Source organism: Rana temporaria, chromosome 12 (assembly GCF_905171775.1).
Source record: "Rana temporaria chromosome 12, aRanTem1.1, whole genome shotgun sequence".
NCBI lineage: Eukaryota > Metazoa > Chordata > Amphibia > Anura > Ranidae > Rana > Rana temporaria.
The window spans coordinates 35,088,037-35,106,257 of record NC_053500.1 but is presented as its reverse complement, the minus strand read 5'-3'; the positions used below and the strand labels follow the sequence as shown (position 1 = coordinate 35,106,257).

General features: G+C 45.6%; 1 protein-coding gene across 1 annotated transcript in view; it reads right to left on the bottom strand.

Moving 5' to 3' along the window:
- Positions 1–18,221, bottom strand: part of SLC35B1 (solute carrier family 35 member B1) — a 57,027-nt gene that overhangs the window by 26,196 nt on the left and 12,610 nt on the right. The window contains exons 3-6 of the mRNA XM_040331547.1: positions 17,041–17,144; positions 7,505–7,638; positions 3,941–3,971; positions 1,727–1,881 (exon numbers count right to left, since the gene is read on the bottom strand). Of these exons, the coding sequence (XP_040187481.1) occupies positions 1,727–1,881; positions 3,941–3,971; positions 7,505–7,638; positions 17,041–17,144 (424 nt within the window). The remainder of the gene's footprint in view (positions 1–1,726; positions 1,882–3,940; positions 3,972–7,504; positions 7,639–17,040; positions 17,145–18,221) is intronic.

Here is an 18,221-nt window from a genome sequence, read left to right as displayed (position 1 = left end):
ACAATTTTTTGAAAAAAATTCTATTTTTTCCTTTTTGCTATAATAAAATATCCCCCAAAAAATATATAAAAAATATATATTTTTTTCCTCAGTTTAGGCCGATACGTATTCTTCTACATATTTTTTTTTTTTTTACTACTAATGGCGGCGATAATCGATTTTTTTCGTGACTGCGTCATTATGGCGGGCACATCGGAGTCCCGCGATCGGTCCCTGGAGCTGAAGAACAGGGAGAGCTGTGTCTAATGCGACAATGGTCCCAAAAATGTGTCAAAATTGACCGATGTGCCCGCCATAATGTCGCAGTCACGAAAAAAATCGCTGATCGCCGCCATTACACACAGCTCTCCCTGTTCTTCAGCACCAGAGACCGATTGCGGGAGTCCGGAGGCGATCGGGTCCGCGGAGCTTCGGACGGGGTCACGGGGCACTTAAAGAGGACGTACAGGTACGTGCTTGTGCCCAGCCGTGCCATTCTGCCGACGTATATGTACGGTCCTTAAGTGGTTAAAGGTAATTTTTTTTCCCTTAAATAGCTTCCTTTACCTTAGTGCAGTCCTCCTTCACTTACCTCATCCTTCCATTTTGCTTTTAAATGTCCTAATTTCTTCTGAGAAATCCTCACTTCCAGTTCTTCTGTCTGTAACTCCACACAGTAATGCAAGGCTTTCTCCCTGGTGTGGAGAAAGCCTCTTGAGGGGTGAGGGGGCGAGCAGGAGGATCAGGACGCCATCTACTTTGCAGATAGAGAAAGGAGCTGTGTATTAGTGGGCATCCTGACACTCCTGCTCGCCCCCTCAAGAGGCTTTCTCCACACCAGGGAGAAAGCCTTGCATTACTGTGTGGAGTTACAGACAGAAGAACAGGAAGTGAGGATTTCTCAGAAGAAATAAGGACATTTAAAAGAAAAATGGAAGGATGAGGTAAGTGAAGGAGGACTGCGCTAGGTAAAGGAAGCTATTTAGGGGGGGGGGGGGGGGGAATTCCTTTACAACCCCTTTAAGGAAAGATTAAAATAGTTTTTTTGCCTCCACCTATTTTTTGGGGATGGGGACTTTGAATGAGGAATTTCATTTTAAAAAAATTGCCTTTGGGTGCTCGGAGCACCCCGTGATGTGATTACAGCATGTGTGCCCACACTGCTCTGCGTGTTTTTATGGCTTACTACTATTTGCCACTATATGCGAGTACCCATTTTTTATTGATGGTATCATTGAATAAATGTCTTAATAATGCACTAGGTGTGTGCGTCTTCCATTTTATTTTTGGGAAATGTACACTATATTGCCAAAAGTATTGGGACACCTGCCTTTGCACGCACAAGAACTTTGACAGTGTCTTAGTCCGCAGGGTTCAATATTGAGTTGGCCCACCCTTTGCAGCTATAACAGCTTCAACTCTTCTGGGAAGGCTGTCCACAAGGTTTAGGAGTGTCTATGGGAATGTTTGGCCATTCTTCCAGAAGTGCATTTGTGATGTCGGGCGCGGATTTTGGATGAGAAAGCCTGGCTTGCAGTCTCCGCTCTACTTCATTCCAAAAGGTGTTCTATCGGGTTGAGGTCAGGGCTCTGTGCAGGACAGTCAAGTTCCTCCACCTCAAACTCACTCACGTTGTGAGCGTAGAGGCAGGTGTCCCAATACTTTTGGCTATATAGTGCATTTCTTAGGAGGTCCTTTAAAACAACCATTTTGAATCTGCATTTTTTTTTAGAAATCCAATCCTTACCAGTAATAATTCTCCATAGCCAAATGCATGGTCAGAAGAGCCAGAATTCTTGGGCTTGTACATAAACAGGGCTACACCTGCTACAATGAGGAGGACGCACAGATACTTGGTCAGGGGATACTTCTTTCTGAGGACGGTAACACCAAGGAGCATAACTAAGGAAAGAGAAGAACAGAGAATGATACACACATTACAGCCAAAACACCAGGAATTCAGCTACTTTGGTAAAATGTGTTGGAAAAGCAGGGGGTTCAGTCCAATGAGGAGCATGCCACCACTTGGACTTATATCTTTCGTCAACAATTTACATTTTTACGGAGTGCCAGGAGCATAGCTATTACTACACTTCCAGTGCTCCAATGACCTGATCTGAGCTCCTGCAGATGCAGTCGCTGAGCCAACCCTTCCCCTGCCCAATCACAGAACGCTTTGTGTTATGTGAACTCAGTCACAAACTACAAAAGCTTCTGGAAATGGGTAGCAGAGAGGAGAGTGGCGGGCAGAGATGCTGTGAGTGAGAAGATAGCACCTCTCCTGTCAGAGCTCAGAGTGTGTAGCCACAGATGTACTCCTGGAGCTCAAGAAAACGATCAGATGTAAATTAAAGTGATAAGTCCAGGAGGTGGCATGTCTGAACCCAACTCCATGACCTTCCCAGCCACCTTATGGTAGAGGGTGGAGACAAACAACCAATATGTTACCATTGAAGTATCTGTAAGATACAGTAGGTTATTAAACTTGCATTTATCTGCTTCATATCGTTTTATATACAACACCATAGATCCTAAAGCTCCTTTAAATTCAGAGCTCAGGCTTAATATATTGACTTTAACACAGCAGGGAGGCTTCATGGAGCTGCACTAGTCTCTAGCTCAGAAGGTTCCTAAAGCTGAATTCCAGGGATTCAGTCACTTTCTAAAAAGTGCTATGAGTCCAAGGAAGTGCATGACATTGCCTGAACTTATCTCCATTATTTAAAATCGGACAGATTTATGGCTCTGCCGGAGCATACATGGTCACCCGGGACTGTGAGAGAGGAGAGCAAGGCACACAGAGCAGTTATGCCGACCCCTCTCCCCTCTGCTGCCCATTCAGAGAAGCCTTTGCATTTTGTGAAAGAGTTCACAATAATTCATGGCTTTTGCGATTGGGCAGGAGAGCAGGCACAGCAGCTGCACCAACTCCCCTCTGCTGCCTATTCATAGAAGCCTTTGTATTTTGGGCCACATATGGGTGGCACCGATAGGCATCACTCACTGGTGGGCACTAATAATCAATACACTAATTATCAGTTCAGATCCACCCTGTCAGAAAAGTCGCTCATCGGCTCTCTGCGACTCGCAACGCTATCAGTGAGAGTAGAGGAATGCCGATAACCAGCACTTCCTTTTTAGACTGTGATTGGACACAGCTCATCACATGGTAAAGAACCTAAATCACAGCTCTTTACCGTGATCTGGGATGCAGTGTGTCCGAGCGACACACCGCACCACCGTTTGCTGCGTGCCCCTGGAGCAGCTTGCTCTTAAGGACGTCCTACGATGCCCAGTCAGGACAATGAAACCCCCGCCCGTCATTTTGCTATAGGCCAGGAGGGAAGGTGTTAATGGGCTTTTGTTCACAGCTTAGAAGGTGGTCAAATGCAACGGTCACTGAACTCTGAGTGATCTGATGCCCCATACACACAAGCGGAATTTCCGCCAGCAAAAGTCTGATGTGAGCTTCTCATCGAAAATTCCGACCATGTGTAGGCTCCATCAGACTTTTGCTGTGGGAATTTCCACCAACAAAAGCTTGAGAGCAGGTTCTCAATTTTTCTTTTTGGAAAATTTGTTTGTCTGTATGCAATTCAGACGGGAAAAAAAAACATGCATGCTCGGAAACAATTTGACGCATGCTCGGAAGCACTGAACCTTTTTCTCGCCTCGTCATAGTGTTGTACGTCACCACGTTCTCAACGCTCGAAAGTTCAGAGAACTTTTGTGAGACCGTGTGTATGCAAGCCAAGCTTGAGCGGAATTCCGTCGGAAAAAACAGCCAACTTTTTTCAGACGGAAATTCCGCTTGTGTGTACAGGGCATTAGAAGTGACTGATTTTAAATGCAGGCTGAATGCACCTAAAATCCAGCTGCATTTGCCCATCAACACAAGACGTATAAATGAAGAAAAAACTTTGTGGGTTGACAGAGAAAAAAGGGAAACCGGTCCACTCACCTGGAATAGGTTTACATGATTTCCCCAACACCTGCAAAGTAAAGGAAGCAGATTTTATTATTTGAACAGAAACATCTCATGACTAAAGCCAACTGTCACTTAGGCCCCTTTCACACTTACACGACTTGTCCCGCGACTTGTGATGGCAAAGTGGCAGGACAAGTCTTTACCCATGATTTCCAGTGAACAACCATTCATATTGGTACGACTTCAAAAGTAATCCCTGCACTACTTTGGTGCGATTTTGATACCACTTACACAGGCATTCTCAAAAATCGCGGCCGCGGTAACAGTGCAGTAAAATTGCACGACTTTGAAGTTGCAGTAGTGTGAAAGAGACCTTATGCCGCGTACACACAACCATTTTTAATGGTCTAGAAAAAAATGTTTTTTTTCAACACGATTATTGTTAAACCGACCTTGCCTACACACGATCGTGAAAAAAAAAATGCTCTAGCAAAGCGCAATGACGTACAACGGCACTATAAAGGGGAAGTTCCATTCGGATCGCGCCACCCTTGGGGCTGCTTTTGCGGATTTCATGTTAGTAAAAGACGATTCGTGCTTTTCTGTCTGTTACAGCGTGATGAATGTGCCATCTCCATTACGAACGGTAGTTTTACCAGAATGAGCGCTCCCGTCTCATAACTTGCTTCTGAGCATGCACGTTTTTTTCACGTTGTTAAAGCCCACACACGACCATTTTTTACAACGTTAAAAATGACAATGTTAAAAACAACGTGAAAATTTAGAGAATGTTCTAAATTTTTAACATCGTGAAAAATACTCTGGAGCCCACACACGATCGGTTTTAATGACATTAAAAAAATAAAAAAAAACATTTTTTACATCCCGAAAACGGTCGTGTGTACGCGGCATTAGACAAACTTAGTCAAGCAACAGAAAAATACAAAAATAGATACCATACTCTGCTTTGGTCTTTGGAATGTTCCAGGAGCCTCGGGTATGAAACAGATACAGTGAGGAAAATAAGTATTTGAACACCCTGCTATTTTGCAAGTTCTCCCACTTGGAAATCATGGAGGGGTCTGAAATTGTCATCGTAGGTGCATGTCCACTGTGAGAGACATAATCAAATTTTTTTTTTCCAGAAATCACAATTTATGATTTTTTAACTATTTATTTGTATGATACAGCTGCAAATAAGTATTTGAACACCTGTCTATCAGCTAGAATTCTGACCCTCAAAGACCTGTTAGTCTGCCTTTAAAATGTCCACCTCCACTCCATTTATTATCCTAAATTAGATGCACCTGTTTGAGGTCATTAGCTGCATAAAGACACCTGTCCACCCCATACAATCAGTAAGAATCCAACTACTAACATGGCCAAGACCAAAGAGCTGTCCAAAGACACTAGAGACAAAATTGTACACCTCCACAAGGCTGGAAAGGGCTACGGGGAAATTGCCAAGCAGCTTGGTGAAAAAAGGTCCACTGTTGGAGCAATCATTAGAAAATGGAAGAAGCTAAACATGACTGTCAATCTCCCTCGGACTGGGGCACCATGCAAAATCTCACCTCGTGGGGTCTCAATGATCCTAAGAAAGGTGAGAAATCAGCCCAGGACTACACGGGAGGAGCTGGTCAGTGACCTGAAAAGAGCTGGGACCACCGTTTCCAAGGTTACTGTTGGTAATACACTAAGACGTCATGGTTTGAAATCATGCATGGCACGGAAGGTTCCCATGCTTAAACCAGCACATGTCAAGGCCCGTCTTAAGTTTGCCAATGACCATTTGGATGATCCAGAGGAGTCATGGGAGAAAGTCATGTGGTCAGATGAGACCAAAATAGAACGTTTTGGTCATAATTCTACTAACCGTGTTTGGAGGAAGAAGAATGAGGAGTACCATCCCAAGAACACCATCCCTACTGTGAAGCATGGGGGTGGTAGCATCATGCTTTGGGGGTGTTTTTCTGCACATGGGACAGGGCGACTGCACTGTATTAAGGAGAGGATGACCGGGGCCATGTATTGCGAGATTTTGGGCAACAACCTCCTTCCCTCAGTTAGAGCTTTGAAGATGGGTCGAGGCTGGGTCTTCCAACATGACAATGACCCGAAGCACACAGCCAGGATAACCAAGGAGTGGCTCTGTAAGAAGCATATCAAGGTTCTGGCGTGGCCTAGCCAGTCTCCAGACCTAAACCCAATAGAGAATCTTTGGAGGGAGCTCAAACTCTGTGTTTCTCAGCAACAGCCCAGAAACCTGACTGATCTAGAGAAGATCTGTGTGGAGGAGTGGGCCAAAATCCCTCCTCCAGTGTGTGCAAACCTGGTGAAAAACTACAAGAAACGTTTGACCTCTGTAATTGCAAACAAAGGCTACTGTACCAAATATTAACATTGATTTTCTCAGGTGTTCAAATACTTATTTGCAGCTGTATCATACAAATAAATAGTTAAAAAAATCATACATTGTGATTTCTGGATTTTTTTTTTGATTATGTCTCTCACGGTGGACATGCACCTACGATAACAATTTCAGACCCCTCCATGATTTCCAAGTGGGAGAACTTGCAAAATAGCAGGGTGTTCAAATACTTATTTTCATCACTGTATGTGTTAAAATGTAAGTAAACCCCCCTATCGTTTTCAGCCATCTTGGCCTCTGTTTGATCTTCAACTGCTATGGTGATCAGTTATGACGCCAGCCACCATCGGATGGTTTGACAGTTTGGCTGAGAGCACAATGTGAGTTTTACATTTCTGGCATGTGTCGGGAATGCAACGGTTTTATCGATAGATTTTTTACTTCTGCTTTAAAGCGGAACTAAACTCATCAATTTAACGGTTTCAAAAAACGGTTATATTCCTAGCATGACGGGAATGCTAACTGTCACATTTGCTTGTGCTCTCAGCCAAACTGTCAAACTCGTAAAATAAAAAAGCATTAAAAAAAAAGCGTATTATTGCTCCATTAACCTTTCATATGGTTCCTGTCTATGTTGTTCAGGAGCAGCTACTGACTACATAACTTTACAGCGAACTTGTCTTTCCCACAGAAGGTTTTAATCGAACTAGATGTGGCCCTTTGCTTGCTTTTATCTGGCCCTTGGGGCAGTATTTTACCCACCAATACCAACAATGGGGCATAATCCCCCCCACTGAGACCAGTGAAGGGGCACAATTCCTCCCCATGGCACCAACGATGGGGCTCAATTCCTCCCAATGACAAAAACAATTGGGCCCAATGACACCAATGATGGGGCACAATTCCCGCTAGTGACACCAACTATGGGGCCCAAAACAATAGCATTCTCTGTTTTAAGGTAAAAAAAAAACTTTTAGGTGCAGCTCCCGCTCTACACCCCCCCACCCCCCCCCCCCCCCCTAATATCTCAATCCAGTGCCAAGTCCAAGAGCAGTGGTGCTGCCCTCTCTCTCCTCACTGACTCAGTAAGAGCAGCGAGAGCCATTGATTGGCTCCTGCTGCAATCAAATACAGTAAAAACGTTAAAAAATCTATTAAATTCTATCCAAAATATATTTCTTCATTTAACGTGGACTTGTCAAGTTCATCAATAGTCTGTGACTTACCTGGGTGGGGTAGTTGACATATAGGAGTGCAGAATTACTGGACACCATGGCCCCTAAATAAGACAATGAACAAGCAGCATAGAGCCAGCTCTGTGTGCGGTCTGGTTTTCCCTTTGAGTCAAAGAAGTGAATCACTGGAAAGAAACAGGAAAACAGAATTTAGGGAGCAGCACAAGGACAACCCTCCATTTAAAGTACAGTGACCCCGAAGGCACAGAATACAGGAAATATGGCAACATAAAGATGTGCTAAAACCATATGACTGCTTATTGTAAGCAGCGGGAGAAACTGTAATCTGATTATTAGGTACTACCTGGGTAGGTAAGTATCCCCTCCAGGTTTCCTTAGCACTAGATTTTATAAACCAGATTATTCACATTAAGACAAAGTGTGACAAATCAACATATTTTCATAAGAGCAAGACTATAATAATGACAGCAAATATTCCCAATACTATACATTTATTAGGATAGAGCTACACAGGTGATGATTAGAACCTGTGCCATTAACTTACATTCATGTCAGAACTGCCCCTTCCCCTATACAAGTCAATGCAAAAGCAGCTTAGGCGCAAGTCAGCTGCAGGTGAAATGCTGCCGTCAATGAACTGTGAATTGGGGGGGGGTCAACCGATTTAGTTTTTTTCAGGGCCGATTATTCGGCAGACTTTCAGGACCATAAGCCGAGAATCTGTATATTTAAAGTTTTTAATTTTTAAACTGTCCTTTTAATAAAAAAAAATTACTCACTTTTATTGCTGTCACAAGGAATGTAAACATCCCTATAGACAGTAATAGACAGGGACAGGTACTCTTTATGGAGACCCAAAACCCCTTTGCACTTGAAAGTATTTAAAAACACCAAGATCTGTGTTTTTGAATACTTTCTATTGTTTCCTAAACCTGGCACCTTTAAAGGAACCACCCATGTTATACTTACCTCCACTGTGCAGCTCGTTTTGCACAGAGTGTCCCCTAACCCCGTCTTCTGGGGTCCCTCGGCGGCTGACTCGGCTCCTCCTCGCAAAAGCTTTCCACCTTCATGTGAGCGAGCGAGCATGGTGGAAAGCTTTTGCGGGCACGCTAACGTGATACAGTCGGCGGCTATGCCCGCCGCTGTATCACTCGGCCCCGCCCTCGGCACGCCACGTCATCGGATGCGATTGACAGCGTCGCCAGCCAATGGCTGCGCTGCCATCAATCCGTCCAGCCTAGCCAGTCAACGGCCAGGCTGGGAACCGAAGAGGATCACATGGACGCATGCGGGACTTTCGAGGGGTCAGATAAGTAAAACGGGGTTCGTGGGGGGCGGTACCGTCGGATGTTTTTTCACCTTAATTCATAGGATCCATTAAAGTGAAAAAACATTTACCTTTACAACCCTTTAGGCTCCAGTAAACAGGAAGTGATGTCATGACATCCCTCCGGGTTACTAGACCCGAGACTCAATCAAAGCTGATTCTGGCTTTGTTTGGGTCTCTGGCCAGCCGGTAGAGGTGCCTCCTGGTCGATTGGGCCTCCCGATGGGACGGGAGACTAGGGCGGAGGGGCGGGAGGGACTACATGTCCCCTCCCGCTGCATGTAATAACAGCTGAGTGGCTGGTTAGCCGCATCGGTTGTTATTACAAGATAGCTGACTGTCGGCTCTAAAGATTGGCACCGGGGTGATGTCTGCAGCTGCAAGCATCACCCTGGTACAACCCCTTGAAGAAGAAAAAAAAAAATACTTTTCTGATCAATACTTTGGAAAATGTGACGATCGGCCCTGATAATGGGCAGCTCCAATAATCAATCGACCACTACTGTGAATGATCTCAGATGCAAGGGGAAGGCACCTGAAAAGCAAACTGCATTTGCCCATCGATAAAAGACCTTAGTAGATCAATCGTGCTGTGAAAATCACTGAACAGATGGAATAAATAGTTCTCAATGGTGTAAGCTACACAAGTAGTGTGTGATTATGTGTGCATGATCGCACAATGTGACTGATGGCTACCACAAGCTATATCATACATCCTAGATAGCCATATGTCCAAGCTGTATAAAAAGAATCACTACTCTTAGGCCTCTTTCACATGGGTGGCCAATGGTTGGTAAAAATAAACCATGGTTTTACCGCCCCCTGCCTACTATTATGGAAATTTATGATGGAGATAATAAAAAGTTAACTATGCATATGCAGGAACAGATTCACAGGACACAATCACTGTGTTCCAAGTATCCGTTCTGGAAATTATTACATTTTAAGGGGTGGTATGAGAGGTTATTAAAACTAGCGTATAGAAATAATGTCACATTTCATATGTCATTAACTATGCCTTACACTTGCGAAACTAAAACCTTGAGAAGGGAGGAGGGGAGAGAGAACTTCTAGCAAAATTGTGTCTATGTGTTGGGTGAAAGACTCAGGAACATTTCAACATTGCAAGCAATATCTCTGGTGCTTAAAGCGGATGTGCCACGGGAAAATAATATTAAAAGCCAGCAGCTACAAATACTGCAGCTGCTGACTTTTAATATTAGGACACTTACCTGTCCTGGAGTCCAGCGCCGATCGCAGCAGAGCACGAGCGATCGCTCGTCTCTCTGCTGCTCCCCCCGCCATCCACGCTCAGGGAACCAGGAAGTGAAGCGCTGCGGCTTCACTGCCCGGTTCCCTACGGCGCATGCGCGAGTCGCGCCGCGCCAGCCGATTGGCTCCCGCTGTGTGCTGGGAGCCGAGTGTTCCCAGCACACAACGGGCGACAGACGGGATATGACGGAATGCCCGTCTTTTGCCCGTAGCGTCTGGCCGGAAGTGGGTGCAAATACCTGTCTTTAGACAGGCATCTGCACCCCCCTCCCCCCTGAAAGGTGTCAAATGTGACACCGGAGGGGGGGAGGGTTCCGATCAGCGGGACTCCACTTTAGGGTGGAGAACCGTTTTAAATGAACAATACAGTGAAAGTCCATGTCATTTCCCTCCTTCTCCGCTTTACATTCAGCCGACTGCTGGCAGCTCCTGCTACATTGGCGCAGAGAGATGGCATCTTGTTCTGCGCTCTACCATACTGCTGAAGGCAGCGGTTTACATGCTGCAGCCATAATGCATTTTGATCTGTCCAATCCCGAGCAAGGGGGAGTGTCTATACGCGGCGGGGATACAGCTATTCAAACGAAAGCTGTAATGTTCCCCGCACGCTGATTAACGGCGGCACGTGCGGCATCATCAAGGTATGTAGGACATGGCTGCATATATGGGGGGGACATGGCTGCATATATGGGGGGGGATATGGCTGCATATATGGGGGGGGGACATGGCTGCATATATGGGGGGGGGACATGGCTGCATATGTGGGGGGGGACATGGCTGCATTTGGGGACACATTTAAAAAAAGTATCGGTATTCGGTATCGGCGAGTACATAAAAAAAAAGTATCGGTACTTGTACTCAGTCCTAAAAAAAGTGGTATCGGGAAAACCCTACTGGAAAGAGACGAAAATGTCAAACTCTGGGTTTCCTGCTAGGCTGTGGTCCCTCCCCCATTACTACAATACACAATCCACATTACTAGAATGTTCCATCTAGAAGAAGAGTGTCCAGGAGACAGTTTCTCTTCTAAACAGCAGAGATCTGTGTTGCGGGCAGCAGAAGTAATAAATAGTAAAGCGTAACTTAATGCAGATATAAAATATAAACAAATAGTGCAGCTCTGTATACATCAACGTATCCTCGTATATGTATTTATTTCTAAATGCAAGCAGTGTAAATGCCTAAATTCGACTTGATATCAGCCTCCAAGTACAGCACAGCTCAGACTGGGGAAGGGGAGCAGAAAAAAAGTAACCACTCAGCTGTGTTGCAGTGCAAGCAGCACGCTGATAGTAGGGAAGAGCAGATCGATAGAGAGATAAGCACATTGGACGGCTGCTTTTCCTCTCACAAGGTGGGGGTTGGGGGACTGGCAAGTGGTTCCAAACTGTAGCACAGAAAAATCTGGTCTACCAGACAAATACAAATCTTTTGGAAGGAAAAAAATCAGCCCCCATATATGCATGTCATCTGCTTATCCGTTTGCCTGGAGTTGAGCTTTGCAGATGACACTTATTTTAGTGACAGGGTCACTTTAACAGCCTAAACTGATGTATAAAGCGGCAGTTGGCTGCCAGCCAGACTGAACCTCTGACTGCAATGAATTTCGAGTCCCTGACCTGGAACATGTATATGACCAGAGAAGTCAGAGTCCTTATTGCACCCTTGTTCTAGGTCAGCGATTCTAGAATTCAGACATAGTGACAAGCACTGAAGCCATAAGATCTACCCGTCTGCCAGACTACTAGCATTTTCAGATAAAGAAGTCAGTGATGGCAGCCTCTGTATTGGTCTCACCACGGGCTTCCTTCAACATCAAAAAAACATTCATCCTGGTCAAAGGATTTGCTGAGCTCATAAGTGAGAAATCTGCTATATACAATGTAGAGAATGTATATAATATACACTGTACATAATGAGTATGCAGACACCTCTTTCTTTGCTGTCACTGCTGCCTGTCACCAAGTCTTTTACTGCAAAAAAAAAAAAAAATGTACAAACTGCATCTGGAATTTTTTGGTGGCAGGAAACAGTGGGAAGCTTCAGCAGGTGGACATCTGGTGGCAGGCAACATGGCAAGCTGCATCTGATGGAAGGTGATGTGGCAAGTGACAAGCTGCATCTGATGGCAGGTGATGTGGCAGGTAATGTAGCAAGTGCATCTTGTGGCACGCGACAAGCTGCATCTGGTAGCCGGTTGACGTGACAGGTGATGTAGCAAGTGCATCTGGTGGCAGGTGATGTAGCAAGTGCATCTTGCGGCAAGCGACAAGCTGCATCTGGTGGCAAGTGACAAGCTGCATCTGGTGGCAGGTGAGATGGCAAGAGACAAGCTGCATCTGGTGAGATGGCAAGAGACAAGCTGCATCTGGTGGCAGGTGAGATGGCAAGAGACAAGCTGTATCTGATGGCAGATGACATGGCAGGTAATGTAGCAAGTGCATCTTGTGGCAAGCGACAAGCTGCATCTGGTGGCAGGTGATGTGGCAAGTGACAAGCTGCATTAGGTAGCCGGTTGACATGACAGGTGATGTAGCAAGTGCATCTGGTGGCAAGCGACAAGCTGCATCTGGTGGCAGGTGATGTGGCAAGTGACAAGCTGCATCTGATGGCAGGTGATGCAGCGGGTAATGTAGCAAGTGCATCTTGTGGCAAGCGACAAGCTGCATCTGGTGGCAGGTGAGATGGCAAGAGACAAGCTGCATCTGGTGGCAGGTGAGATGGCAAGAGACAAGCTGCATCTGGTGGCAGGTGAGATGGCAAAAGACAAGCTGCATCTGGTGGCAGGTGAGATGGCAAGAGACAAGCTGCATCTGGTGGCAGGTGAGATGGCAAGAGACAAGCTGCATCTGGTGGCAGGTGATGTGGCAAGCTGCATCAGGTAGCCGGTTGACATGACAGGTGAAGTAGCAAGTGTATCTGGTGGCAAGCGACAAGCTGCATCTGGTGGCAGATGACATGGCAGGTAATGTAGCAAGTGCATCTTGTGGCAAGTAACAAGCTGCTTCCCACAACAGAGCTCGAACGGCACTGCGGAAATTCACGGAGGAGGTGGGGTGGGTTGACCCGTGGCGCAGCCGGAACCCACAACAAAAGTTGTTCTCCTGTTTCTCTAAGACTCACCTTTCCCTGTCACGTATTGACCTATGCATCTGCTCGCCCCAGACGGTCAATCTGTTGGAGGATCTTCGATACCTGGTGAGGGGGGTGTCGGATCATTCCCCTCTCTTGGCATCCCTGGTTGTTAGGCCCGCTACGGATCTTCCTAGAGCTCCTTGGAAGCTCAACGCCTTCTGGCTCAATTTGTTCCCTTCCCATGTGCAAGTAGCGGAGGAGATTGCTGGGTTTTGGCGGCGTCATGAGGGTCACCCGGATTTGGGATTGACCTGGGAGACGTTTAAAGCGTTTCTCAGGGGAATCTTGATAAAGGAGGTCAATGGTATCAAGGCCAAGACGAATGGGGTACGGGAGCAATCTGAAGTGTTGGTGAGCAGGCTGGAGGCAGAATTTATTGCAGATCCTTCAGATGCAGCTAGAGAGGCGTGGATAGCTGCACAGGAGGCAGTGGATAGGATTACTAGGGAGTCAGCTGATAGAAAACGTTTTTTCAATAGACAGGCTTTCTTTGAGGAGGGGGAACAAACAGGCCGTTTGCTTGCAAAGATAGTGAAGGCGTCCCAAACGTCCCCATCTATAGGCGCACTACAAAAGGAGGGGGGTGGGCTTGTAAATACTCCCGTACAAATTATGGAGGAGCTAGTTAGGTTTTATTCTGATTTATACAGGTCCCGAGTGACTTATTCAGACTTGGAGTTACAGGAGTACCTGCGGGGAATTGAGCTGCCTAGTTTGTCGGCTAGCCAGAGGGCACTTCTGGATTCTCCGATCAGGTTGGAGGAACTGCAAGAGGCTCTCAGTCTTTTTCCTAACTCCAAGTCTCCGGGGGATGATGGGCTGCCCATGGAAATTTTCAAACAATATGGGGGGATAGTCTTGCCACACTTGCTCAGAGTTCTTAATTTTGCCAGAGATCGACAGTATCTACCAGACTCCATGACCAGAGCTTGCATTGTTCTCCTTCTAAAACCGGGTAAAGACCCGCTTGACCCGGGTTCGTATAGGCCGATATCGCTCTTGCAGAGCGATATTAAAATTTTAGCGAAAGTCCTGGCCTTGAGGCTCAACAAGGTTATCTCCTGCATCATCCACTCGGATCAGTCCGGCTTTATGCCCCAAAAATGCACAGCCATCAATCTCCGCAGGCTTTATTTGAACATTCAGACGAAGTCGGAGCATATGGGAAATAGGGCCCTATTGTCATTAGATGCCCACAAGGCTTTTGACAGTATAGAATGGGGTTACTTGTGGGCTGTCATGGCCAAATTTGGCTTCGGTGAACAGTTTATGTCGTGGGTACAATTACTATACTGTTCGCCCAGGGCGGTGATTAGGGAGGCGGGCCATGTCTCTAAACCGTTTACCCTGCATAGGGGTACCCGACAGGGATGCCCGCTGTCCCCACTTCTCTTCGCCGTGGCCATTGAACCCATGGCAGCCTTGATAAGAGCGAATCAGAGAGTGAGGGGTCTACAATATGGGGAGATCCAGGAGAAGATTATGTTGTACGCCGACGACACCATGCTCCTTTTGGGTGACACTGATGGCTCCCTGGAGGAGGCTATGGAAGTGGTCGGCAGGTTTGGGTCCTATTCTGGCCTGGTCATCAACTGGACCAAGTCCTCGCTTTTATTGCTGGACGGGGTCCAGGGGGGCGAGGAGAGGTTGATTCACAGGGTACCGGTATCTGCAGGATTTAAGTATCTCGGTATCCAGATTACCCCTGAACCACGGGATTTTATTGCGCTTAATTTGACACCGTTGCTGAACAGAATTAGAGATAAAGTTAAGATCTGGTCTCGCCTTAAGATGTCCCTAGTAGGCAGGGTCAATCTTATTAAAATGATCTTTATGCCCCAGCTCTTATATATCCTGCACAACACTCCAGTGGTCATTCCTCTGAAGATGTTCAGGATTATTAATTCCCTTTTTAGGACCTTTATCTGGCAGGCCAAGTCCCCTAGGGTGAAGCTGGAGCAGTTTCAGAAGCCAAAGGTGGCGGGTGGCCTCGCCCTCCCTAATCCTTGGGTATATTATTTGGCGGCTCAGGCGCAACACATCGCCAGGGCTATGCCAAAGGGTCAGGTTCTAGAGGGTGGCGAGGGGCGGTCGGATCCCATTAGGGCCCTGATGTGTTATGCCACTGGCTTCGATAGCGTACCTACTGGTATGGAGGCCCTGGCATACGCATTATCTAACAAAAAGTTTCCCACGTATGCGCTGTTGCAAAAAATTTGGAACAAACTTAGACAGATGCAGGAGGTAGAGGGGTTCACGGGTTTCAGCCCGATCTGGGACAATAGGCACTACGAGGAGTTACTCTCATTGGACTGTGGGGCGCGGTGGAGAAGACATGGTGTTACGCTTCTGAAGCATATTTTTGTTGAGGGTGAGCTAATCCCCTTCCCTGAACTGAGGGAGAGGTATCGCCTTCCACAGTCTATGTTTTTCCAGTACATGCAGTTAAGACATGCGGTGATGGCGCAGGCAGGGGGGGCCCCATGGGTTCTTTCGAAAGCGCCGGTATTCAAATTTATGGCTGAGGTGTCTCAGTTTAAGGGCTTTATCTCTGACGCTTACTCAATGATCCTCAATATCTACCTAGATGACTTTCCTCTTGGGGTGTCCGCGAAGTGGGAGAGGGACGTGGGGACCTTCGAGGACGAACAATGGGAGGAGGCACTTCAGGCAGTGCAGCTGTGCTCCCTGAACGTGGCCCAGCGGCTATCCCAACTGTATATTGTGCTCAGAGTGCATTATACACCTGTCAGACTATTTAAAATGGGGGTAAGGTCAGACTCCAATTGTACTAGATGTGCAAGGGACCATGGCGACCTAATTCATTTACTATGGCGGTGCCCCAAGCTTCACTTATTCTGGTCAGGGGTCGTGGCTCTCCTTAACAGTGTTTATAGGACTAACATTCCTGTTGACCCAAAACCCTGTCTTCTTGGAATTATAGATGATACATTAATGGACGATAATAGCAGGCAAGCCTTGTTGAGAGCTCTGTTTCAGGCCCGTAGGTTAATCCTTCGGCATTGGAAGTCGGTTGATCCTCCAACGTTGAAGGAATGGATTGCTCAAATGGGTGACACCATAAGATTGGAGAAGTATGTTTATCAACACAGGGGGTGCTCTGGAAAATTTGAGCAAGTGTGGGCTCCATGGTTAGATTCCCCTGGCTTATCTCCAGTAGATCTGGTCATGGATAGGCTGCTTAGATAGATGGGGGGGTAGTCAGCCATAGGGGGCAGTCAGAAAGTGGGGAGGTTGATTCTCTGGAAATTTGCTGTGTATAGCATTTGGAGGATGTGGGTATTCCAGTGGGGCTAGTGCCTTTTAAACAGTTGCCTCGGACTGAGGTTGTATGTTGTATGGGAGTCTGCTGTACTATATGTGTAAACTGTCATCTGCACTGGCAGAATGTTTCGGTGATGTGTCTATGAGCTGTGTACTTGCTGTGATTTTCTTTTCTGTTTAAGAAAAATGTTTTTGTTTCTTTTAATAAACATCTTTGATTTAAAAAAAAAAAACAAGCTGCATCTGGTGGCAGGTGAGGTGGCAAGTGACAAGCTCATGACTCCCACTGATCCTGCATTATGGTGAGATGAACCATTCCATTTCATATTACAATGTAATAAATGCAATAAAATCATCCTGGCACCATAACAACCATGGTGCCGTGATGATTGAAGCGCCAACACCAGCCATTGCCCAGACGAATTGCCTGCAAACCCCACCCCCACGCTGCTGCACATAATGTATATAATGATTAGATAGAAATACACACACTGTACATAATGTCACTTACACAAGGTGGCGTTACACGCAGGATTGTACTTACATATTTTGGCGAATATGGCATTGGCGACACACTGAACAAACACCAGAGAAAGTGCAAAGCGGAATTTCTCCTTGTTCTCCCCTTCTCCATACGTCCCCCGCGTTCTACAAAACAAAACCACAACAAACTGATGTCACACAGGTAACACTCACACACAGTATACAATGTATTCTTCTCTACAAGGACATTATAGCAAACCCGAGCTTTACCCATTTAGGACAGAACAACCTTCCCTCCCTTCCTTCCCTCTATCTGTTGTTGCACTGTTACACACACGTGCATATTTTATTTTTTGTAAAAGTACTGGATATAGCCTGGCAAAGATCCCCAGTCTCTTAGTGGTGAGCACACCTACCTTGCAGCACTGGGGTCCTCAGTTCAGTTTCAGGCCAAGAAAATATCTGCATGTTTCATGGGCTTCCTCCCAAGACATGCTGGTAGGTTAATCGGCTCCTAAGTTCGCACAGCCCACATGCAGAGCCCACTAGGAAGTCGGAACTGCGCTGCGCTAATCACAGGCAGTGAGACATTTCCCGATCTCTGCAGCCACGCATCGGGACAATGTCTCCCTGCCTGTGATTAGCGCAGTGCCAAATTCCTGGCGGGCTCTGCACGTTCCCTGTGCGAACATGACGGAGCTCATCCCTACTCCTAAGGAATGGGCCCTGGTATGTCTATGATAAGGACATTAGATTGCATGTTCCTTGAGGGCAGGGGCTGGTGTGAATGTACAGTGCTGTGTAAAATATATATAAAAATAAAACATAAAATAACAAATATATTGTTATTATTGTATTGTAATTTTTATTACTATTCATTTTTTGTTTTTATGTCATTATTGGTGTTGCTATTACTTTAATTTATTATCATCAATATTATTATTGATAATACCACCAATAATAATAATAAGAATAATACCACCAATAAAATTCTAACTATAATATATATATATATATATATATATATATATATATATATATATATATATATATATATATATATATATATATATATATATATATATATCTATATCTATATCTATATCTATATCTATACACACACACACATATATATATATATATATATATATATATATATATATATATATATATATATATACACACACACACACACACACACACATATACATACACATACATACATACACATGTACAGTAAAA